Genomic DNA, 25,704 nt, shown 5'->3' on the forward strand with positions numbered 1-25,704 from the left:
TTATTTATTTATTTATTAGATTTGTCCCCACCCATCTCCCCCCAATGAGGGACTCTGGGCGGCTAACAACTCATTCAAAACAGTAAACAAATATACAATTAAAAGCCTATATACACAGTTACAAAAGATGGAGGTATTTATTTATTTATTGTTAAGGGTACTCACAAAACTGGAGTTACAATCTGTTTTGCAAGTTCTGCCGAACTATTTTGGAACGCCTGCAGTTCTGCAGAGACAAAACCTGCAATGTTTGGGCTGTTCTTGGTTTTGATCGGAACAACATTTATTTATTAAATTTGTATGCCGCCCAGAGTCACCCATTGGGGGAGATGGGCGGCATACAAATTCAATAAATAAATAAATAAATAAATAAATAAATAAATCCAACAGGCGTGTGATTTTATGGGGTCAGTAGGGCAAAGCACCCCCTCTGTCCCCTCTGCCTCTCCATGCCCTGTGTGTTTGCCTGCCCACCCCCCCAATCTTTCCAGCCCCTTCCTTTCCCTCCCTCCCTGGTACCCTCTTGGCTGCCCGCCCTACCACTAGCCTAGCCCACCAGCCTTCCTGCTCCTGATCTTCTAAGAACTTCCCTGCCTCCTGCTGATGTCCCCATGGTCCATTGGCAAGGAAGCTGTTCAGCCTTAGCTGTTTCCTGCTCTACTTCCCCCCGCCCAAACCAGCTCTGCCCCAAACTGCCCCATTTTCTTCTATAAGTGGACCAGACCCGAAGTACGTGTCTTTAGACTCAGATAGAGATCACCACAACCATTTGTTCCTTGTACGGAACAGCGCACGCACAGAATATCGTGCACATCCCGAGTTACTATGTCTGCCTTGCTGCTCGCTTAAGCAGTCACGTTTCCCCCACTGTGGGGTATAGAGTCTCTTTGGCCTCCCTTTTTGATTCAGTCCCAAGGAAAGACGTTAGGCTTTTCAGGCTGGGAAGAGCGGGTGGAAAAATGTGTCACAGAAAATAAATCAGCAATATCATCTTGCTGGTTTGCAATTTTTTTTCCTCCATCAAAGTTCTGAGAAATCCATTTTGATGTGGCAGCTTCTACAATAAGTGACAGAAGTCTTAACATCTGATGATGGGGGGGGCAGGGATGCGGTGCAACATCTGGAGTACCACACGTTATCCTTGCCTGCTTAGTGCCACTGGAAAAAAATTAAATGATTTCTCAAGACAAGAGTTTGAAAAATTGGAGGTGGGAACACAGTGCCTTGGGCTCCTAGAGAAAAAGTGGAATGTCGATCAAAGAAATACATCAACAGGAATGTATTTGTTGTTACTTCTCTAGCTTTGTACAATGGCCTGAAATGGAGATTTTTAAAAAGAGAAAAGGGTTCCAATGAAAAATGGAGTTTTAGAAAGAGTAATTCTGAACAGGGCTGGTTGTTCTGTCTGGAGCTGTCAGTCAACAGAGTTCCGCGTGGATCATTAAGATGGTTGTTTATGGGGGCCAATTTCTACATCAAGGGAGAAACTGATGTGGTATTCTTGAAATCACAGTCGAGTTTATTCCTTTATGAGCCCAGTGCTGCTACTTCCATAATCACTTTGCTTCTAGAAATTAGATATTAGTGGATTACTTTATAGGCTTCTTGAATATGCAGAAGGTGCCAGATTCAATACTGAGCATTTTTAAGCAGGGCCACGTTGTGACTTTGGTGGGTCCTAAGTCCCTTTGTCATCATGGTCCCCCCCATCCATAAAAATAGTAATATTAAAAGTGATGTTTCTCATGATTTTCAATATCTTTTTTGTATTTTACAGAGAAATAGAGAATCGCAAACACTATATTATGTGTGTTATTTTGTAATCATAATTAGCTATTGCCAACTGATTCTGTCACAGATCACCAAAGTTACTAAATTTTAGCATTCACGCTAGGCCTATAGGTTACAAATAATATCACTGGATGGTGTTCAAATGTATGATTCTTGCCTGTTTTTTATTAAAAGGCATGAAAATAAATAACTTCTTCATTTTTATTCTTTCCAATTTTACATTTCTGTGGGCCCTAGGCACTGTGATTATTGTGCTTAATGGATGTCAGTTCTGTCTGTAGGTCCAATCGGTTTTCTTTTTTCTTTTTGAAAACTGAATGGTAAGTTCATTGCAGCAAGAATTCTTCCACTAAGATCTTTTGGCAAAAAAGATCTTTCCCGGGGTTCATATTCTTTCCCTCAAGTGTTTGGAAGTTCCAGGGGGATGGGAAATATTCCAAATCTGTGGAAATGCTTCTCCTTCATTTCAGAGGATAGCCATCATTCTATCTACATTAACATCCTGAGTTGTGTGCAATGGGCCCAGTTTTTTCTTTAGACCTTTTCCTTTTTTTAAATAACATTATTAAATTTTAAACCTGACGCTTAGGACCAACCACTGTCCTGTCTGAACTGCCCGCATTGCTCATAGCTGCATCCAAAATCACCACTGGGGTCACCTGCTCTGAAGTTTGGCTTTCAGTGATGAACATCCAGTGGCATGATGTTCCTTGCCATCGTGCATGTCCCATTGCCATTTCATTGTTGCTTGGAGCCACTGCAAATAACAAAAATCGGGACACAGAACATTAAATGAATGGATTAAAAATGACTAGGCAGAAACAGCTTCCTCCAGCCTGGAGCTCTGTCACTGCAATGCTGTTGCCTTTAAATAAAAGGGAGAGCTTGGATTTTAACAAGACACCTTCTGAGTTCTGCCTGGAATGGAAGATCAAAGAATGTAAGAGTGTAGTTTGGTGTTAATATAGCTACCGTAATGGACTTGGAAATCTGGATGACCACTAGATGGAAACGAGGAGATAAGAGTTTTCTGTATCTCTAGGGTGGTCCAACTTTGGTGGCCCAGATGCGATAGCCTGAAGTGTTCCAGCATCTGTCCTACATGCAGAAAGACCCAGATTCAATACTGGAACCAGAACAACAGCCATCTGGAAGTCAGGAAAATAGCTAGCAGTATTAAAGCAGTGATGTAATATTTCCTTGGACTATGGTAGGCAAGATTTTAGTGCTGGTGGGCACTTTCAGAAAGTTGAGAAAACATTGGGCTCTTGCAAAATAGATTCCGTGGCTTACTCCTTCCCCAATCCTTCTAACCTTCCCCTACTTTTTATTTACTAAGAATGCCCAGATAAGGCCCGAAAGCATTATGCTAAATAAAGATGCCTCTACAGGCTGGTTTCTTCTCTTTCAGAATGCCAGTTTCTCCTTCGTTAAAGTACTAAATGAATTTTTAAAAATCAGGCAGCACTGATTTTAAGCACCAGGGGAGGTGACACGTTGGCATCACGTGATGTACCCCTGTACCTTAATGCAAACTTTAAAATATTCTGGTGGAAGAACCAAAAGGAAACGGTAACTTTAGATCAGGGTTTCTCAACAGCCTTAAGCTGTGTGGACTTCAACTCCCAGAATTCCCCATCCAGCCATGCTGGCTGGGGAATTCTGGGAGTTGATGTCCACACAGCTTAAAGCTGCCAAGGTTGAGAAACACTGCTTTAAATTATAGAAATATTAATTCCATTTCAGGCAAATAATTTCCTTTTGAGCTATCCTGACTTTTCTTTCAGGCAAACATGTGGTGTAATGTGGACTGTTTCTAGTTATGCTCTACAGTTAAACACAGAATTATTTTTTAAGCATTTTCCTGCCCAGCACTTCAAAACCAGCACTTAGTGATCCATAGTCTTTAATGAGGTGTCCAGGCAAGACCTCGGGGGTGCAATCACATCAAGAACACACATCATCTGAAGCTTTATTGGACACGGTAGCCCTTGCTTGCTTATAAAGAAACCTCTTTATAACTGTGCCGTAAATCTTTGCATGGAGCCCCTTCGGAATTGTCCAGAAAAAAGTCATTCTATCCAACCCCAAACCATCCTGTTTCTGAAAAATCAAGCAGTTGATTGAATCATAGGGCTGATTGTGGGAAGAAGAATGACTTTCTAGCAGGCCCCAAACCAGAAACAAAATTAGCCAGAGCCCCAGAATTCTTTTCAAGTGGGAAAATGATGCTTCCAACTTTGGGCTGTGGGTTTTTTCTCTGTTTTTCAAAATCTCCCCCTTCTCCCAGTAGCTTGTTGATGACTACCTGTGTTTGCTAGCTCCCTCTTTTAGATAGGATGACCTGTTGACCCCCTGGATTCCATCTCTTTCCCACCTTCTGCTTTGTCCCACGTTCTGTTTTAACTTTCTTTTCTTTCTTTATTTACGTCCATTGCAGCCAGCTCTCTGTGGCTCACAGATGTGTACAGGGAAGCTCTCTGAGGTGCGTCACGGGCCCAAAATAAGTGGCTTCTTTGAGATGTCTTAGCGCTGCAACCACAGGCTTCACGTGTTGCTTGCCTCCCTCCCCACGTTCCCATCTTGAACCGCCCTCCGCTCCAAATGCCATCAGCCCATATCACCTCTCATTGTTGCAGAAAACCTCTTAGAACAGAAACAGCCGAACCCTAAGCGGAGTCCAGTCATGAACAGAATGTGGCTGGGGGGTGCCAAATGCAGTTTGGGCAAACCGGGAGGGGTGGGTGGCCCCAAGAGGAGAATGCACTTTGAACAACTTGCTGCTGGTGTGTTCATCAGCGCCATAAAAAGAGGAGAAACGGTTGTCGCTTGAATGCAGGAAATTATATTGGGTGTCTTAAAGCATTTCTTAAACCCCCACAAGAATAGCCTCTAGCTTCTAGCTTTGGGGTGCACAGCCTGGGGCTCAAGGCTGTGTGATTTGTGGTATGAAACAAGAAAGATGTGGGGGACCCAGGGTAGAGGATTTCTCAACGCACCAGCTGCGTTACGTTACTTAGCACGACTGTTTTGACGCCAAATTGCAGCCCCTCCTTTCGCATCTAGGATATGCTCCCCAAAGACCAATTAACCCATCAGGAGGTATCTCCTACTCCAATTGGATCTGCTGCTATTGTCTGAGTAAAGCACACTTTTTGGCTACGCACCAGATATCCAGTGTAAGGTTCCTAAAGCCCACCATGTTTGCCTTCAATTTAGACGAGAGGGGGGATGTCTACCCTGAATCACAGGGTGTTAGTTCCGTTTTCCTGCAATGATTGATTTCAGGATGAATTTCATGCACTTTTTTTTTCTTGCCACAATCATAAATTTCTTTGTTTTGTTTTGTTTTTAAATTGGATCCAGGTATTAGCTCTTTGTTTTAAGAGAGGATGAGAGAATGATTGCAGCTGCTGTAAACTGTCTAGCTTTAAACGGCTTACAGGCTTACAGGTAACCTGGGATACCTGGTAAGGAACTGTTTTAGCAGATCATCATCCCAAGCTGGCAGAATCCTCTGATTCCTCACCTGTTCTGTGGGGCTTTTGCAGGGCATTCCTGAACAGTGGGCCAGGCTATTGCAGACTTCCAATATTACCAAACTGGAACAGAAGAAAAACCCTCAAGCTGTTCTGGATGTTCTCAAATTCTACGATTCCAAAGAGACGGTCAACAACCAGAAATATATGAGTTTTACATCAGGAGGTAAGCGAAGGGCATAGAGATCATGCCCTCAAGACTGAGAAGAAAAGGCTGTGGCTGGATTTCCATATTGGTACCAAATCATTGACCATTAGGGACAGGTCGTCATGGGGAAAGTCTATCTATGTGGTCGCTAAGAGTCAACACCGACTTGAGGGCACAGAGCAACCATAGTTTGCAGACTGCCTAGCTGGGTTCACATAATATGCTAAGCTATCCCCCTCCCCACTAAAAATAACAGTTAAGCCTAGTATGTAGTCGCTGTCCAGGTGGAGAACTACCTTTTGGCCAGATAAATAACGCTTTAGTTTCCATGCATATGCGTTATGTTCAAGAACTTCAGAAGAACTACTAGGAAGTGGCCAAACCCTTTAGTTAGGATTTATTTTAACGTCCCCTTCACAAAGCCCTGGATTTAAGTTGGACTGTTAGAGTAAAACATGACTAAAAACTAATCAGAGATTTTGTGGGTTCAGACATGATAATGCTAAACTAAGGAGCTGAGAGTTGTTTGTGCAGTGTTGGAGACCTGCAGCCCTCAGGCTGTATGAGGTGACTATATTTTGCAGACCTCAGCTTGATTTTGGATGTTTTCTGCAAGTGACCCATTCTGCCTTTTAGTAAGAGTGACCTCTTCCATCCCTGAGAAAGTGCTACCAGGGAGAGAGAGAAACAGGAACAAGGTGTCCAGAGGAGACAGAACAGGTAGTCCCACCTACTTTGGGCTCTGATCAAGCCCACTTTTTTTTTAAAGTCTTGTCCACTTTTCAACGAGGCCCTCAGAAGATTATACCTGCACAAATGTGACCCTCATCAGTGTCAACAGTTTGGGTCCCCTTGATGTAGCTTTCAACTGTGTTTTTCCTCCTCCTTTCAATAGCAGTATAAAGTCCAAATGGAACCATAGATTATGGTTGCATCATATTCAGTGTTTGGCTGTCTCTTTTCCTCCAGTGAAATAGCTCTGAATCTCCAGTGGTTGCTTTAAGCCAAGGATAGGTTGTTATTTATTATGATCTTTGTGGGGGCTTGAGGGCTGTATGAGGTATGTGGCTGGTAACACAGCAATGTCACAAGTATGGACGGGGCTGCAGAAGGCACAGCTGGTGACAAGATGGTAGACAAGGAGCATGATCAAATGAAAGAGGGGGGAAGGGATGGAGAGTGGGCAGCAGGTGAACCTCAAGAAGATGGGCTGGTGATGGACAGCTCAGGAATGGGGATGCAGATGGTATGTGGTTGGGAACTATAGACCACACAATTTCCTTGTGTCTAGCAATGTCCTTGGGAGAAGCTCAGATCCAGGATCCGTGGATGACAAGTGGGACCAAAAAAATGTAATCCAGGGGTGGGATGGGGGAGGTAAAAATAGCAACTATGGAGAATAAGGAAGATTGAGTAAGCTCAGGGGATAGACAATACTATATTGGTGGAAAAGAGGAAGGTTGGAAGGGGGAGGGCCAACAGAATGAAATATGGTGAAAGAGGACCTAATTGGCTAGCTGGCCCACTGACCAAAAGCGTTCCATGCTGTATCATTTTATTGCAGAGTCACCCTTCATCATCTAGCTAGGCCCTGTTGGATATCATCTGAAATCCTCTTCCCCCTTCATTTCTAATAATCATTTATGCTCCACCAAGCCATCATAGATTTTCTTTTGCATATTGCAGATAAGAGTGCCCATGGATATATTGCAGCCCATCCTTCGGTAAGTATCTACCACTAGTTGCAAATGAATCTCTGTGTCTGGAATTCACTTTGTTTTCAGGCTTAGTTTGCTGTATACCAGGGTAAAACTGGTCCATTTCATGGAAATGTTAATTTGAATGACAGAATGCGTGTAGGCAGGAAAACCTACTAATACATTTAATGCAGTCCACACCAACCTTCTATTGTAAGTGTAAGTGGTTTTGCTTTTAGGGCTAAATGACTGATCAGGGACATTTTTTCATGCTACGAGACTTAATTTTACACTGTCAGACAAGAAAGACCATATTGTGGCAGCAGATAAGAGAGACATACTGCATAACCTTTGTGAGATAGACAAGTCTACAAAGCCCAAATGCTTCCATAGGTGGGCATTTTAGCGAACCCAGATGCATTTTAAAAATTGGTGGGTGCAGTGAAATATACAGTTCTGCAAACTCTGTGTCTTCCAGCATGAGAGAGGCTGAGAAAGGAACAAGAAGAATTCAAGATATAAACAATCAACAGATGGGAGATGAGTTTGTTAGTGGCAAATGGCCTGAGATGAAGAAATTCAAAACTTTCTAAGAGACTCTGGCTTAATGAACTCACTAATAAAAGGTTCCTACCACAATTTCCAAGATTCTGCAGCTTTCCCTAATTCTTGGGTTAAAAGGTTAAAATTGATGTGGTCCTTGCTTCTGTAAGGGGACCTCCAAATATATTTTTATTTTATTTGTTTATTGTCAATTTTATATATGCCACCCATCTCACTGTACAAGTGACTCTAGGTGGCATTGCAAGCAAAAAACTATAACATCTTAGAGAAAATATACAAGTTAAAACCACAAAAGGTTAACCTTCAAACTAAAAAGTTAAAACTACAAACTAAAAATATGGACTTCAACTCCCAGAATTCCCCAGCCAGCCTGGCCATTGCTGCAAATTCAGAGTCAAAGTGTATACATCTGGAAATGCTCGGGTTAGGAAAGCTTTGAATAAAGAACATCACACGGAGAGCGAAATACAGCCGTACCTCTACATGCGCCTCCCATCTCAGCCAATCTGTACACACTATCAACTTTCAGTGCAGCAAAATCTGATCAATTGGGGTCCCCATTTCTCAGCATTTCCACTGGCTGTAGTTTTACAGAGTTATAAGCTAGGGCTTTAAAGAATAAAGCAAACATGTTAGAAGCTTGGTTTGTACTTTGTGCCACACCATTGTACAGCAGGTAGCTTCAGACAACCTTATGGCTTAGCAGGATGGCTAACCTTGGTCAAGGTTGCTCTTGTAAATCTTTGCCAGAGAAGACTGTCTTGCTGTCCATGCAGGTGGCTCATGATACCCAACAGCCAGCTGGGGCAACCGGTTCATTATACCATCTCTATATAAACTCCACAGCAGGGGTGTGGAATTGGTGGGTGGTGGAGACATCAAGATAAGGGAAGTTAAAAGAGTTAGGGTGAGTTTTTTGCCAGAGCGTTCATATACTAACTGGAGTCTTGCGATTGGGCTGGATCTTCACTGGTATCTGCGTCTCTTCTTTGCAGAGCACAAAAACAGCTTCAGAACCACCACTGGCTCCCCCAGTTTCTGAAGAAGAGGACGAAGAAGATGAAGAGGAAGAGGACGACAATGAACCGCCTCCTGTTATTGCCCCACGGCCAGAGCATACTAAATCAGTAAGGTCTTTTGGTTGTCATCAAAGCAGGACTGATGAATGCTGAAGGAGGCCAGGAAGAAAAAGGCAGCAGATGCAGAATTCTGTTATTTTTTATTTATTTTTTAACAGAATCTCTGCTTCCCCAGGTTTTTAGCCTACGTGGCTGCAGGGGTAGGGCAGGGTGCTGTTCTCGAGGTTCCCTGACTTACCTGAGTTACATTTTTAGTAAATAAATAAATGGAGAGGTGATGCGTTTCAAGTGCCAAATGCCCGTCTTCAGCACAGATTTCATTTTCAATTTTCTTTTGAGACCCAATACAAAAAGAGTGGTGAAAGTGGGCCCCTGTCCATAAAAAAGACAAGGACATATTGGAATGATAGAGAAGATCCCAATGGGGTGATAAAGAGTATTTTCAACTGAGTGCCTTCCATGAAATGAGTAGTTTGTAACTGAAGCCCAACCAGAATTCCTTTATACAAGAAAATAGATTTGAGGCAGCTATACTGTACATGCAGAATTTCCCTCCCCTTCACACGGCCCAGTTCAGAGTACACAATCCAAAATTCATCAAAGAGCTCATAATTGGTGGTGGTGGTGGTGGTGAGAAATTGTTTTGGAAAAGAAACGGTTTGTATCCATTCCCTGAAATTAATCTGTGGATCCAAGACTGATTTAGCAATGCAATCTTTGATTTGACAATGCCAACATTTTGCTGGTGTATGAAAAGATATAGTGGAATTCTTCCTCTGGCATTTGTCATCAATGGAAAGGCATCTTAGAAGTCTTGAAATCCATTCCCTGCTTGCCAAAAGTTTAAATCAAATGTTTGGAAAGAAATGGAGTATTTGTGGAAGGGCAGAAGACCACTGGCTGCCATCTGGGAGATGATTTACTGAGTTTGGGGTCAGTTCCTCCAGGTGTCCACCGAATTCAGCTCTTTGCTTCTTTCAGATTTACACGCGTTCTGTGATCGAACCTGTCGCTTCACCAGCCTCAGTGAAAGAATCAACAGCTCCTCAGCCTGAAAATTCCAACACAAGCACTTTGTATAGAAACACAGATCGGCAACGGAAGAAATCCAAGATGACCGACGAAGAGATCCTAGAGAAATTAAGTGAGCGTTTTCTCCATCGTTGCTGTCTTGTTTGTTGACACAATCACATGGTGGGGATAGGAAGGTGACAGAAAGAAACAAAACCTTGAGAAGAACACCCATGAGCATTTTTAAGGTCTTCTGGTTACAGTGAGAAGTTCCATTGTCATAACACGGTAAACCGCATCAGACTAGGATCTACCAGCTGCATTTCCACATAACATATTAAGCTTGATTAGGGTTACTCTTGGTTAAGTTATTTCTATTTTTGCAAACTCAAGCTCTTTAGGAAGTTCATGGTTCAAACCATTGCATGAATTCAGGAAATGGCTTAATTCACTAGCCAGGTTAAGAATGTTGTGTGAAATGCAGCCGGTGAGTTGCAACTTACAACTTCAGCTTGATGTGCCAGAAGTCTCACTGTGTTAAAAAGCAGGATATAGAGTATTCCATGGTAAGTGTGCACAAACGTTGCATGTGCTTAACAAGGACAGCTCTAAATAGGCTTCCTCTGATATGAGAGTGGCATTTTGTCTAATGTTAGAACTTGGAAATCCTGGAAATAACTTGATGGCTTTATGACAGGCGAAATAATAGGTGTCATCATTCAAAATGTGTATGTGTGTGCATTTTGCAATCAGATGATGCAAATTCATAGAGTCCTGGCGGTCTGAACTGTCAGCCAGGTTTCAAAAGGGCATCTCCGTATTTAGAAAGAGGTTTTTCCTAAATACCAACCCCTGGAAATGAACAGCAAAAGGACTATGATTGAATTCATGCCTTGTTTGTTTGGAAATGGATGTAAAACTAGGCCTCTCCAGACCACTGTGTCCTTCCTTCCTTCCTTCCTTCCTTCCTTCCTTCCTTCCTTCCTTCCTTCCTTCCTTCCTTCCTTCCTTCCTTCCTTCCTTCCTTCCTTCCTTCCTTCCTTCCTTCCTTCCTCTCTCCCTCCTCTTCTTTCTCTTTCCCCTCCCTCCCTTCCTTCCGCTGCTCCTTTCCAGCCTAGTCTGAGTGGTGTGCAACATAAATAGAAAATTAAAGCCAATAAGAACATCCCACATGTTATATCAGAAAATGCCAGTTTGTTGCCATATTATGAAACAAAACATTTATGGCCAAGTCGCATTATTAATGAAGCCCAGTTTGATTTGCCTCCCTGCCCTGAATCTCTAAACTCATTTTGCTTGCTTGATTATTGCCGACTTTCATTTCTCTTCCTTTAATAATGTAATAGGCACATGATTACCATGCTCAAAGGGTTTCCTTCCAGCCAACTTTGAATTGGAGATGGAAAACCTACTTGCAATTTCTGTCACGCCGCTGAAGCCTGGATAACCTGCACGTCTCTCTGCCTACTTAGGAAAAGAATTAAGGATGAATTTTTTTTTTTTTAATCTAGGCAACACCTCCTTCCTTTGTTAGGCACACTTTCTCGTATCTTCACAGTTCCCTTCTACTCATCTTTATAAAGATATTATGATGCTCTATTTCTCTTCAAATTCTTGTTTAATTCTCTTCTGAAATCAGTGATGGCTGCTAATGACCTGTAAAAGAAAAGGCCCCCATCTTACATTCCCCCCCCTTTTTATTGTGTTAGTATAAATCTTGATACTTTATGTTATTTCAGTACAATGAGGTTTATCTCATATACTTAAATTCTATTATTGAGATACCGGAGAGTATTGGATATGAATAAGAGGGGGAAAAAGATGGACATTCTATCATTATTAGTTACAGTTTAGGATATCAGGGTTACGAGCTTTATGATAATTTGGCTTTTTCATTCAAAGTTGAGTATCACATTGGAAAGGAAGAGATGAAGGAAAAGCAGACATCAAGGTATTTGTTATATAATAAAGGTTTTGGTCTTCAGCTAAATGATATTGAAATTTTGATATTGGAATATTAATATTCTATGTTTACTGGTATATCTATATCTATCTTTATTTATTTATCACATTTATATACCCTCCCATCTCACACAAAACAACTGTAGAATAAAATAACAAATGGAGAAAAACAATCATTCTAAAAAAATAAAAAGTGATTATTAAAATGCAAACATTATGGACAAGTTTAACCATTTTAAACGTACCAACCCCACAGAGAGAGCAGAATATTAATCATAGTGGAGCCATCTAAGAATGTCTCTGGTTCCCCCAGGGTCTTTGTCTATGTTTGTGTGTGTGTGTGTGTGTGTGTGTGAGAGAGAGAGAGAGAGAGAAAGAGAGATTTTAAGAGTGTGGGTGTATATCTGTGTGTGTGTGTTTGTACATGTTAATAGAAGGGTTCATTTACTTATCGTATGGCACATTCACATCGCAATTCAGTTGAATAAAAACACAAGAGATAAAATACAAAATATAAAATATAAAATTATAAACATATGGACAACACGGAACAGAATTCCCACGGGCCACGGTAGATGTGCAGGTGCCCTTTATAAGTGGGGCAAAATAAGATTGCCCAATTGTGATTGTGGGGCTGAAAAACAAACTATCCAACATATAGTGACAGAGAGCTAAAACAGAGCCTATAATGGAGATTTCGCTGATTTCCTGGCTGTGACAAGTGAAGTAATAGAAGGAAAAAAAAATAGAGGAACCAAACAAGTTTAACCAATCTTACCTTGATGAATTGCGTATCGTACCGAAGCCACTGCTGCACACAGGGTGCGCATCGGGCATGGAATCAACTAGCATGCACAAGGTTGATAAAATAACCCTTCTTACTTGCCAGTGTTTTAGCCACCACGGGGAAGACAGAAAGTGCTTTGCAGAAGACCTGATAGGTTTGAATGTGGGAAAGGGTGCCAAGGTTCCAACTCAGCATCAGCTGTTTTGTCTGGAATCGGTTCTTTGTCTCCTTTGTTCTCTGGTTGGGGGCTAGCATTTAAACTGGTTTGTGTTGGGGTCTTAATCTTCTTATGTCTTAATCATGTTGAGTGGCCTTGGGTAGAAAAGCAATCCGAATTGAGTAGTAGTAGTAATAATAGTAGTAGTAGTAGTAGTAGTAGTAGTAGTAGTAGTTATTATTATTTTTGGATGGCCCTTCCTCCTGAAGGAACCAGGTTTACAGAAGAACAGTGAAAAGAGTTTTAAACCATCCACAGCCCTTAAAAAAACAATAATACAGAAATCAAAGCAAGGTCCACTTTTTTAAAAAAAATAAAAGCATTTCGAGAGATGGTAGCTGTTATCCTTCAAACACTGATTGTATAGATCAGTGTTTCTCAGTCTTGGCAACTTTAAGATGCGTGGACTTCAACTCCCAGAATTCTCCAGCCAGGATGCTGGCTGGGGAATTCTGGGAGTTGAAGTCCACGCATCTTAAAGTTGCCAAGGTTGAGAAACACTGGTCTAGATAGATCAGACACCAGCTTTTAAAAGGCCATTTTGCAATGGATTCCAGTCCATGACAAAATCTCTCTTTATCTCAGCCTTCAATATATCCAGGAGGCAGATTTTTTCCATTCCCAACTTCATTTTAATCAAATTTATTGCATGGTTTAATCTCTTGACACCTACCATGATGTCATCATAGTCTACTGTCGCTTCTGAATTAATTGTAAGAATTTTAGTTGATGTTAAGTTCATAACCTTCTGCCAGGAATGCTTTACTCAAAGCCAAAGTCTTACCAGAGCACAAAATATGCACCTTCTCTTCAGATACTTCATGAGCTGTTCTGTGAAAACACTGAGATTGGGTACATCCTGGGTGACATTGCCAAAATCACATAAACTCTCAATCAAAAATGCAAAATGTAATGATAGGTCCTTTTGTCAGATCTTGTAGGAGGGCAGAAATGTCATGAGATTTGGTGAATTTGTTGGATTTCATAGTTTTTTATTTGAAGGAGAAGCAGTGGGCCTTTTGGAGATTCAGAGGGAAACAAATTATCAATCACACTGTGAAACTATTAATATTCCAATATGGGGGGGATGATAGTATAGAAAGAATTTGGAATTGTGAGTTTCCTTTGCACTTCCTGTAAAATACTTTTATTATATAAAGTCAACAGCCAGAGAAGAAAGAATGATCTATCAGTTACACAATTTATTTTTCTTTAGCCAAACTTACAGGCAGTGCTATTTGTCTAAGACTGCGCACGGCTTCAGATTTCATTCCAAAGGTGCGGATTTGGAAACTGAAGCACCAAAATAAATATTTTGCCATTTTAGATTATTCAGTGATGTTCTAGACCTTTTATGTAGTTCTGTTATGACTGATTTGTTTTCTAATGCTTCCTCAACTTCACCTTAATATTTTATCCTTCCTGTTCTCAAGACTGCCCAAAATACCCAACTTTTCTTTTTTCCAGAATTCTTTGGGAATTGTATACTATCTTTTGTCTAGGCCTTTTTATATATTTTAACCAAGGTCTATCTTTCTTGGTTATTTTAGGAAGTATTGTGAGTGTTGGAGACCCGAAGAAGAAATACACACGGTTTGAAAAAATTGGCCAAGGGTTAGTATTGCCTTTCTCCCAATTCCCTTGTTATCATCATGTTTTCTTCAACATGGACCATAATGTATCACCTGGTATAGAAATGCACAATCTGTAGCCCCAAGGCTGTATATACCTCCAAATAATTAGGATGGTCCCAGGACCAAATTGCTACCAAATATTTAGCATGACACAGATAGACACAAAGCCTCTTTCACTTTCAGCTTGACTTGAAGTGATTATATGGGCTCTCTTGGGAACAATGCCAAAATGGATTGCCATTGCTTTTTAGGATTTTCCCCCCTAACTTCCTGGTTTAGCCTAATGGGGTGGATCTTCTGGTGGTCTTCTGTCTAAATACTAACCAAGTCTGTTCTTGTTGAGTTTACTTGAGCGATGGGTGCATTGCTGGAAGAGCTGAAGGACCAGGTTAGGGATAGATCATCATGGAGAAAATCTATCTGTGGTTGCTAATCCTGTCTACCACCTTTCAGATTTTGACATCCCTCACCCCACCCTGCATGGAACCCTCTGGATGAAAGAAATAATTGTGCTAAATGCATGGCTGTTCTTACCTTTGGCATGGACAGCTATGCTCCATTGATCCTAGGATGTGTCTGAAAGATGTCACCTTCTTTATGGGTTAGAAGTATAAATGTTTTTAGCTTGCAAGCCCTTGAAAACATGCACAGAGAATTTCTTGCTTTAGCTTTTCCCATGGACTGTGTTGCGATAAATTCTGACTGGGAAACGTATGTACGATCAATCTCAGAAGGCATTTTCTTTGCCTGTAAATCTCTTTTTCTAGACCCCCAAGAGGCTCAGTCTGGATGTAAACAGGCTTTTCTAAATAAAATATACAAATCAAACTCCTCTGAGCTCGGGAGCTATGGTTCTGCACTGACAACCATGAATAAACTGAATTAATTTTTTTTATGTAAACAAATTGGATTAAACACCTCTATTAGTCACTGAAAGCCCATTTCCATTTGCATTTATATTAAAATGATACATTCCCTTCCAATGAAAACATTGTATTCGACCGAAAGACCAAGTTGAGAGCAGAATGATTGAAGTGCCGTGGAAATTATCTGTCGCCAGTTAATCTCTGCGAACACAGAGACCAATAGGCTTAATTGCACTAACTAATTCCAGTTGCACTGGTCTTGTAACAGGGATGGGCAAAGCAGCTACCTCTAGCAGCCCCTTCTAACGTGATTGTACTCTTACCTCCATGGAACGAGATCAACCTTTGTAGGAAGAGAAAGCTTTGTTTCACGCGGGGATGGCCGGCCTTGGATTGCACAGGATTTCCTTGCAAAACAGCTTTGGGATTTCTGTTGACAATGAAAAGCAGCACGTGGTTCTCTAAATAGATACTGGAGTACAACCCTAATCTGAAATTACTCCTCAGTGGGATAGGTTAACACAAATGATACAAATCAGAAGGGTGGAAGGGCATATCTTCACCATCTGTCTGCCCTCTCCAAGTTGATGGGTGAAATTTGCCATGGGCTTCAACCTCAGAGCTTTTATTTATTTAACTCAGTGTAGTCCAAACTTGGCCACTTTAAGATGAGTAGACTTCAACTCCCAGAATTCCCCAGCCAGCATGGCTGGCTGGGGAATTCTGGGAATTGAAGTCCACTCATCTTAAAGTGGCCAAGTTTGGACTACACTGAGTTAACTAAACAAAGAAAAAAAAATCAAAACAAAAACAGACATACATACAACCATACATGATATTGGTATCATGTGGATATTGTATTTATATTGTACTGGTATTAAAAAAGTTCTTTTTTTCCCCTTTCTTCCTTAAAGTCCTTTTTTTCTTTGTTATGTTTTGTTTATTTTAATCACTGTCAAGTGTGCAATTTCTTACTGTATTATAATAGAATGTTATTCACATATATATAGGCTTCTCATATGTATGTATGGGTACAGTATATATATATATAATTATATATAATCACACACACAGGCAGGAAACTCGATTTCCATCAAAGATTACCATATTTCACTGTGCTTCATTTACTCAGATTTTTAGCTTGAGGGCTCTGGGAATGCATAGGTCTGCCTCCTCACTAAATATTCTGGCTTTCCTGAAATGAAAGGCATTGAAATTTAATTTATATTTCAAAGATCATACGGGCTTATTCCCACTTTGTGCATCCTTCTGAATGCTGTCATTTTTAGTCAGCCTTCAGGTGCCATTCATTGCTCCCTTGGATGATCTTTCTTGGGACCTGGATAGGGTAGTGCCCCCTCCTGGTCCTGTTGGAGCTCTTGGCAGCCTTTGATACCAAAAACCATGTTACCATCAACAGGGCTTGGGGATTGGAGGCATTCTTGGCCATGATTCTGCTCCTTCCTCAGTGGGTGTCCTGTGGTGTGGAGATGAGAGGTCAGCCTGATGGCTTCTGAAATGTGGGGTGCCACAGGGGTCAGTTCTCTCTCCCCTGTACTCAACAGCTACATGGAATCCCCAGGAAAGGTCATATCACTGTTCGGGGTGTGGTATTATCCATACGCAGATGATACCCAACTTTACATTACCCCCGCCCCCAAGGTGTAGAGAAGATGCTGTTGACATCCTATCCTGATGCTTGCAGGGATTCAGTGTAGGGATGCTAGAGGTGATCCTCATAACCACATTAAGTTGGGAAACCTGCTGATGTTTCTCATGTTAACATGCTCAATTAAGTTGTGTGGATATTCTTATTCCTCTTGTCATCTCGCACGATGTCTCACATCTTGACTCCACTTTTTATTTTTCCTTAGGGCTTCGGGTACTGTTTATACAGCGATAGACATTGCTACAGGGCAGGAGGTGAGTGTGGTGCTGTTTTTTTTGTTTTTGTTTTTAAAAATTGAGGACTGGTTTCTTTTCTAGATGGAAATCTGCTCATCCAAAGATTCTCACTGTTTGGACCAATAGTCTGATGATGCAGTTCATGTCCTGCATATACATTTTCTGCTTATCTCCTAAGTGAGCTGCAGTCTTGGAGGTGGCATACAACAAACCCTCCCTCCCTCCCTCCCTCCCTCCCTCCCTCCCTTCCTTCCTTCCTTCCTTCCTTCCTTCCTTCCTTCCTTCCTTCCTTCCTTCCTTCCTTCCTTCCTTCCTTCCTTCCTTCTTCCCCTTCTTCTCCTTCCCCCCCTCCCTCCCTTCCTTCCTATATAAACACAGGGTAGATTGTTAAAATTCATCCAAGCCAATTCAGCTTAGAGATATGTACCAGTTCTGTCTTGCAACTTCAATGGTGTGAAGGCAGATCATACTTTATTTAGAAGTACCTCCATTAAAAAAAAAAAACACAGCATGAAAAAAAGTCATAAGGGAAGACGATCTAGAAAGAGAAGAGGATGAAATATTATTTGCTACATGATATTGGTATGTACCCCAGAGCCAAGTTCCAGCAACTTTTGTAGCACTCATTCTGGCAGATTTAAGAAAACGTTGAACAGCCAAAAGAACTTCATGTAGTTTTGTTGAGTATTATAAGCTGGTTGTGGCAGGAAGCACAGGGGAGGCAACTTTTGCTGTCATTGCATGGTTACTGTAGTTTAGTCTGTGATCTTGTGTCCTCCCAGTAGGTGATTCATTCCAGCTTCTACATTAAATTGCTGGAGAAGCGAATGTTAAAATCCAGCTGCTGTGTTAATTAATACAATACCCACCTTTCTATTCAGGTAATGGAGTGCCTTCCTGCAACGTTCCCTACTTGTGGGTCCCACAGATAATGATTCTTAACAGTGGGACAGAACCTTTGATTTCCAAAGCTTTCTGTAAATACCAATTAAAGAAAGATCTCTGTAAAGACCTGGGATTTGTACTGAAGTGACCATGGAGGTTGGTTGACCCTATTAATTAAAACGAAGAAAAATATCAATGGTGGGTCAAAGATTTTTTTTTAAAGCCTCACAATTACATATAATTTGCGTTAGGTGATGTGTCATTATTGACCGAAGGGTGACCCACACACCGATTGATTAAAGCAGAAAAAGACTTTGAACCACCTTTGGTTTGGTTAAGATTGAGTTGTCACCTCAATGTTCGTGTTTTTCTCACAATTATGGTGAAGGTCAGAACGATCAGACTTGAAAAGAAAAGGTGTTAAGATACAGTCCTTAATGATTAACATCTATTTGTGAGAATTATAACATGTATAATGCCCCATCATTATCGGTACAGGATCATCTAGAAAAGCGGACTGCTTTCAAATATTCAGGTGACGCTCAATTACCTGTAGCTTCAATAGGAATTAGAGAAGTTTTCAACTTCCATTGCCCACAACTAACATTCTCACTGATTATCAAAAATCATGGGAATAGGCAATCCAAAACATCTGGAAGGTAGAAAACTGGACTATAGATTTCAGAATTTAATTCATACATTTTGCTATCCAACATTGCACAGTTGAAAAATGGGAATGTGTAATTGCCTGTCTCATGTCAAGGATCACAATAAGTGTGAGTGACTGTATATATAAATTTATCTTAAGTTGTCCTTCACTGTTCCCTGACACACTAATGTATGTTATCTTCCACAACTGGGTTCCTTCCAGAAGTCCACAATGGGTAAGAATCCTACAAAATGCAATCCCAACACATCTGGAAATTGACCTTGGTGAGCTGATAGGTTGCTCCAGTCACAAACAATTCTGAGTGACATATATCCCCAACCTCCATAAAATGGGTTAAAAACAATTTAAAAAAAAGAAAAAGAAAACCAATAATATTCACAGCCTACATATAGCACCAGGAACATTTATCAATATAACCAAAACATTAGTAGATGTTCCTCTGCTAGATGGAACAAGATCACACCATTCCAACTGCTTGATGGAATAGCCATGTTTTTATGGCCTTCCGAACACCAGGAGCAATAGGGCCATCCAGTTATCTGGGGGAATGCTGTTCTACACAGAGAGGGCAACGATGGAGAAGGCTAACCTGGTTTTAAACACATCTGCCACCATCATTTCTGAGAGCAATTAATATGTGGTGTGGTTTCCCCCCATCAATGTGTGGACCATAATAGCCATGCTGGTTGGAGACTTTTGGAGCTGAAGTCCACACATACAAAGGATGTCCAGGGGTTGGTTGCACTCTAAGTCATAATATTAAGTGAACTTAGAGAAGCTACTTTCTCAGAACATCAATTCCTCCATCTGCCATATGGGATTAATAATACTGACTTATCTTAATAATACTTAATAATATTGACTTTATCTTACAAACGGTTACAGGTAGATATTGTATGCAAAGTGGTTTACATGCAAACTGTAACATTGCTGTCGTTTGGCCTTAATCTACCAGCCCTTGCTTTTGAGGGTTTATTGCGTAATAATGGTTTTGATTTTTCTCTCCCCCCACTCATGTTTTGGGGATTATATCATTCCAGGTGGCAATAAAACAAATGAATCTCCAGCAGCAACCCAAAAAGGAATTAATAATCAATGAAATTCTGGTCATGAGGGAAAATAAGAATTCCAACATTGTGAACTATTTAGATAGGTGAGTAACCGCAAGTGTTATTTCAGAAGTGTTCGGTGGGTCAATTTAAATAAGCCTAACCCCATAAAATTGGCAAGCTAGTTCCTTGTATATAAATGTACCTCTTTAGCCATCATGAATCTGGGTGCAAGGGCGTCCACAGTGATGGACACTGGCTTTACAGTGGCAGATGATTAAACCCCCACCCCTTTTTAATGCACAGTGTGCACATTGCACGCATGTAAAATGGGACGGGGTTTTGTTTTCATCCAGTGGTACCTGCCATTTTTAAGTCAGTGGCCATCACTGCAGATCCCCTGTCCTGGTTTCCTGGGCTGAGTGGAAAATTTGCAGCAACTGATGAAAAGGAGAGAATTCAAAAGGGAGAAATCAGAGGACGCTGAGCCCTAAGATGTGCGTGTGCTAATTTGTACGCATAAATGCACACTGCAGTGACTGGACATTTCCCCCTCTGCATATAATCACAAGAAGTGCTGGAAAACAAGGGAGACCGAAAATGAAAACATACAAAACAAAGCTATATTATCATTCAGTAGTAGTAGTAGTAGTAATGGTAGAGGTAGTATTATCTTCTTTATTTTGGTCAAAAATAACATGCAGTGATAACATTAGGGCCATCTCACTGTGATAGTAGTCTAGCCTCTGTGCTGTGAAAAAATGACTAAGGTTTATGTTATTAGCACAAACTAAGGAATAGTTGTCAGAAAACTGTGATTTATCTGTTTTGGAAAAGGCAATGTTTTCTACTAATCAAAGGATACACCAATATGTGTTACTATGACAGAGATGTGATGTTCTACAATAATATTTTTTACTGATATTATGGTGCTGTACTCATTAGTCAAATAGTGACTACTGACAATATAAAAAAAATGCAGGTAATCCTCGAGTTACCATGGCGACGGGGACCAGAATTTCTGTCGCTAAGCAATGCAGTCGTAAAGCACAACATCACGTGACTGCATTGCTTAGCGACGGCAATCCCGGCAGTCCCCGTTGCTATCGTTAAGTGAATTCCACCGATCGTTAGCTGAGGACCCACCCTGATACAAGCCATTCCTGGCTTGGACCCTCCCAGCCCCGAGCCTTGGTTCTTCCAAGGGACGGGACTGCCTCCCTTCCAACTCCCCTCACCTGCCTATCTCCCCCACATCTCTGCCCTTTTGGCTGCCCTACACCCTGCCTTGCAAGGCGACAAGCAGCCCCAGAATCACGCGGCTCTCGGGATGCTTGCCACGCCTTGGCTCAGGGGCTTCTTGGTGCACCATGGCTGTGGGGCTGCAAGAAGCCCCTGAACCATAGCAGAGTGCGGGGCCCCAGCCACCCCAGTCCAGCCCAGCACTGCAGAATGAGGCCCCGGCTGCCCCAGCTGCCCCAGCCCAGCCCAGCCCAGCCCAGCCCAGCCCAGCCCAGCCCAGCCCAGCCCAGCCCAGCAGCGTGGCACAAAGCCCCGACTGCAGCTTCCCTTACCACTCTGTGCTCTGCAGCCCCAGCCACCCTGTGCTCCACCAGCCTCAGCTGGCCTTCTTCTTGCTCCTGCGGCTGATGAGCATGCCCAGTCTGGCCTTTGGCAAGGCAGCTGCTGGCCACAGGAGGCCATCTTCTGCAGGTCTAGTGAGGAAACTGCCCCACACGACCTCAGGAAGAAGGCCTTGCATTGCCAGCAATTGCCTCGTGAAGGGTCAGGGGGCCAGGCACACTTGGTCAGCAGTGGGAGCAAGAAGATGGTGAAAGTCAGCTGGGGCTGGTGGAGCACAGGGCAGCAGGGGCCACGGAGTGCAGGGGACCAAAAGGGCAGAGATGGGGGGAGTTGAAGCACCCCTGCGGTCATAAGTGCAGGCAGGCTGCAAGGCACCCAAATTTTGATCACATGATTATGGGGCACTGCAACAGCTGTAACTTTGGGGACTGGGCATAAGTGCCATTTGTTCAGCACTTCTGTAACTGAATGGTCGCTGAGCAAATGGTCATAACTCGAGGACTACCTGTATAAAGTAGATTTTCTTTTCTTTCTTAGTTTGTATTTTTAGGTCGTTTGGGGTTGTCTCTTTTCTATTTTTTAAAAAGTGTTTAAGTTTAAAGATTGTTTCGTTAATGCTGTATGTACAACATTTTTAGAAAAATAAAGAAGTTCTTCTTTTAAAATGTTATTAGCATGAACTTTAAAATTATGCTACTGAGAAGTTTGTAAGATGAAGACTTAAAAAGACAATATGTCAGGTCTGCTATGTTCAAATCCCAGTGAAAAAAAATCTCTTGAAACTCATGTTAAGTTCGAAAAGAAATTCATTTATTGGAACATACATGCAACAATATTGTTGTGTGGATCAGGCTGTCCCATCAACCCAAAATACACAATAATGACACAATAATGTATGGTGCAATGTAGATATGTAATTTGGATGCTAATATAGAAAAGTTTGGAATAACAACTAAAAATAATTAAAAATAGCTAACATGACATATAAAAGTACAATCTCACTAAAAGCTGCAAGTAAAACTATTTTTAATATTGATGCTGTGGCTATAAGAACTATAATAGTATGAAGTAGAATAACGTGGTATATAAAAAGGAATGGCAATGACACTAAAAGGCTGAAGAACTAAAAATAATCACTGGAATACAAATGTGAGAGCCTAATCTATGTCAGTGGGTGTAATGAATATGGGTAATATTGTCATACAATAACATTTCAAGTTACAACGCAGTGAAGATCAAATGCTTGACATGAGAAGGCGTCCTTATTTTCAGTGTTTGACTTCTCAGCTTGGATGGTTTTCATTTTTGTATGATCTCTTTTTTTAAAGTCTGGACTTTCAGGGGGTCCTTCTGTTCGGCTCTTCTTGTAATTGGATGCAAATGAAGTCACTGCTCCCATAATGGAAATGGAAATACAATCGGATTTCTCCTTCCAATGGGAAATAGAATGACCCAATGGCCATTTTTTTCCTAAGTCTGTTGTTTAAGGAATAATGCTTTACTTCAAAAGGGACGCACCACTTTTGTGTGACGTGCGTGCCCTGGGAGGCTGAACTCCAAAAAGTAAGCAGAGACAGGACGAGGAAGTGGGTGGTATTGGAACAAACATTAAATTTGATGTCATTTAATATACATGTACATGTACATTAAATTTAAACAGATGAAATCCAGTCAGGAGGATTCATCTCTTGTTATTGAATGGCTTTCCTCTTCTGCTAGGTTTAATTTTAGAGAATTTAGGAATTCTCCCGATATGGAATTTTTCATGACTTTTTACTGATTTCTTTTATTGTTGTAGACGCTGTAGGAGGAGAGCAGCGTTGGTCTGTAGTAGCGAAACATTGCAAGGAGTCTGGTAGGACCTTTTCCGATTAACCAATTTTAGGAAAAGGCATAAGCTTTTGTGAGCTGAAAGCTTATGCCTTTTCCTAACATTGGTTAATCAGAAAAGGTTGTACCTGACTTTTATATGCTCAAAGGTGGAAAGACTCGATATTACCTACAATGGAAGAATGGATGGTAAAGTTGATGGAGCTGGCTGAGGTGGTGAAATTGACAGCTTTGATTAGAGAAAAGACATTGACTAATTTTAATGCTAATTGGAAGGCCCTTTTGGACTTTTTGCGGGAAACAGAAAAAAATGAAATCATGATATATGGATTTGATGATTAGTAAAATTAATAGAGTATAGAAAAAACGGATGTTAAGTTGTAATCTTAGAGTAAGAGTTTAATGTATGTTTTACTTATATCTGCTGTAAAAGAAGTCAGAAGTCGTTCTTTTTTCCTTCCTTCCTTCCTTCCTTCCTTCCTTCCTTCCTTCCTTCCTTCCTTCCTTCCTTCCTTCCTTCCTTCCTTCCTTCCTTCCTTCCCTCCCTCCCTCCCTCCCTCCCTCCCTCCCTCCCTCCTTCCTTCCTTCCTTCCTTCCTTCCTTCCTTCCTTCCTTCCTTCCTTCCTTCCTTCCTTCCTTCCTTCCTTCTGCATTTCTGCATTTCTGCATTTCTGCTTTGCTTTATTCTTTCTTTTCTTTTCTTCTATTCTTTTTCTTGATTATTAATTCTGGTTAGTTTTTATCTTTCTGTTTTTAAAATTTAATAAAGTTATTATTTAAAAAAGGAAAGGGTCATACCAGATTCCTTCTGATGTTTTATTGTTGAAAAGTTTATACTAGTTTTCAGTGAGTTGCTTCTTAACTTCTAGAAAGTGCCTTTTTCTGGCACCATAGGATTGTAATTTTATTGTAAATCTCTTTCAAGAGAACCTTATCCTGAAATGTTTGCTATCTTCAGAATGGTTTGCTGTGAAGTATGTGCTGTAACTGTTTGAATACGTCCTATATTTTATTGTTTCAGTTACCTTGTTGGGGATGAACTTTGGGTTGTAATGGAATACTTGGCTGGGGGTTCGTTGACCGATGTGGTTACAGAAACATGCATGGATGAAGGACAGATTGCAGCTGTCTGCAGGGAGGTAAGAGTTGAAAATATAGCAGTGGATATCTTCATTATGAACTAAATCTTCACTTTTGTGCTGACCTAGTTTAAACAACAATTTCTTGATTGACTAAACTAGGATACTAATGAACCTCTTCTTGTTCCAGTGCACTATACCTATCAAGGCATTGCAATTAACCTGGTAATTTTTAACCCTAGTTTCTCACAGTTGCACTATTTTGATAGGGGGTTATATCTAAGCGCAGTACGAGACCTATTTTTCCCCATAATGAAAACCCTGTGAGGTAGGTTAGGTTAAGAGAGAGAAACCAGACCAAAATTTACTCAGTAAATGAGTAAAAAAAAATTTACTTCAATAGCTGAGAGGGGACCTCTGACCCTAGTCCAGCACTTTTACCACTGTACCAGACTGGTTGTTAGGATGCAGGGAGGGACTGGCCCAAAGTCATCCAACCAGCTTCTGTGCTTAAGGGAGGACTAGTACTTGGGTCTCCCCACTCCTAGTCCAGCACCTTCCCCACAGCTTCACAATGGCTCTTGGGAGAGTGTCAGCCCCACCAGGTAGACCAGACCAGGAAATCAACTCCACAGGAAAGCCAACACTACTTTTATTGAGAGTGGCTCTAATAACAGCATCTTGCAGGTCTGGTTGTGCTTGACCTCCTTCCTCTTCTTATACTCCTGTGAATTAGGGAGCATCTGTCTGAACTGCTTCCATACTTGCTGCTTGTTTTGGGTTTAAGATGTGTCTCACCCCTCGTGGCTTTGTTAATGGAGCTTGCATATCTACGTCAAGGTCATCTTCCTTACTTTCTACATTGGGACTGGCCCAAAGTCATCCAACCAGCTTCTGTGCTTAAGAGAGGACTAAGACCTGGGTCTCCCCACTCTTGGTCCAGTATCTTTGCCACCACACCATAATGGCTCTTGAGCTAAGAGAAGATGACTCGCCCAAAATTGCTCAATGAGCTTCAGTGGCTGAATGGGGATGGGATCCTGGGTGTTTCTGTTCCTAGTCCAAGTCCACCACACTAGCTGTCATGACATGAATTAGAAAATTATGGTTAACAAATTCAGAAGAATCAAATCCTAGACCAAACTCAGACCATGGCTTAAGACCTGGTTTGTCTTGAACCTAGAAACTATAGTTCCCTGGTTGGATAGGAAGCATCCCATTGTGCTGAGAAAGGAGGATGGGATGGACAATGGATTTTTGTATTCATTTTTGTTGTGTTTTTGGTGCCTGTGGCACAAATCTGAAGGATATCTTGGTTTTTGGAAAGGAGGTGTACTTATCCAAACTAGATACGTAGTTGCCTTCCTCCCCAATGAATATATTTGCTGGGCAGCAGCAGAAGTGAAG

The 25,704-nt window shown here is 41.3% G+C and overlaps 1 protein-coding gene across 3 annotated transcripts in view; it reads left to right on the forward strand.

The window, feature by feature from the left end:
* PAK3 (p21 (RAC1) activated kinase 3) overlaps nt 1-25,704 on the forward strand; it is a 96,181-nt gene that overhangs the window by 62,884 nt on the left and 7,593 nt on the right. For all 3 annotated transcript variants that reach the window (XM_025164574.2, XM_007424919.3, XM_088129174.1), the window contains exons 4-11: nt 5,343-5,496; nt 7,165-7,202; nt 8,735-8,866; nt 9,800-9,962; nt 14,346-14,409; nt 17,170-17,218; nt 19,796-19,908; nt 24,240-24,357. In XM_025164574.2, the coding sequence (XP_025020342.1) occupies nt 5,343-5,496; nt 7,165-7,202; nt 8,735-8,866; nt 9,800-9,962; nt 14,346-14,409; nt 17,170-17,218; nt 19,796-19,908; nt 24,240-24,357 (831 nt within the window). The remainder of the gene's footprint in view (nt 1-5,342; nt 5,497-7,164; nt 7,203-8,734; nt 8,867-9,799; nt 9,963-14,345; nt 14,410-17,169; nt 17,219-19,795; nt 19,909-24,239; nt 24,358-25,704) is intronic.

This window comes from Python bivittatus, unplaced genomic scaffold (genome assembly GCF_059951505.1).
Source record: "Python bivittatus isolate LINGU-HERP-01145 unplaced genomic scaffold, Pbiv_v1 ctg000790_np1212, whole genome shotgun sequence".
Taxonomy (NCBI): Eukaryota; Metazoa; Chordata; class Lepidosauria; order Squamata; family Pythonidae; genus Python; species Python bivittatus.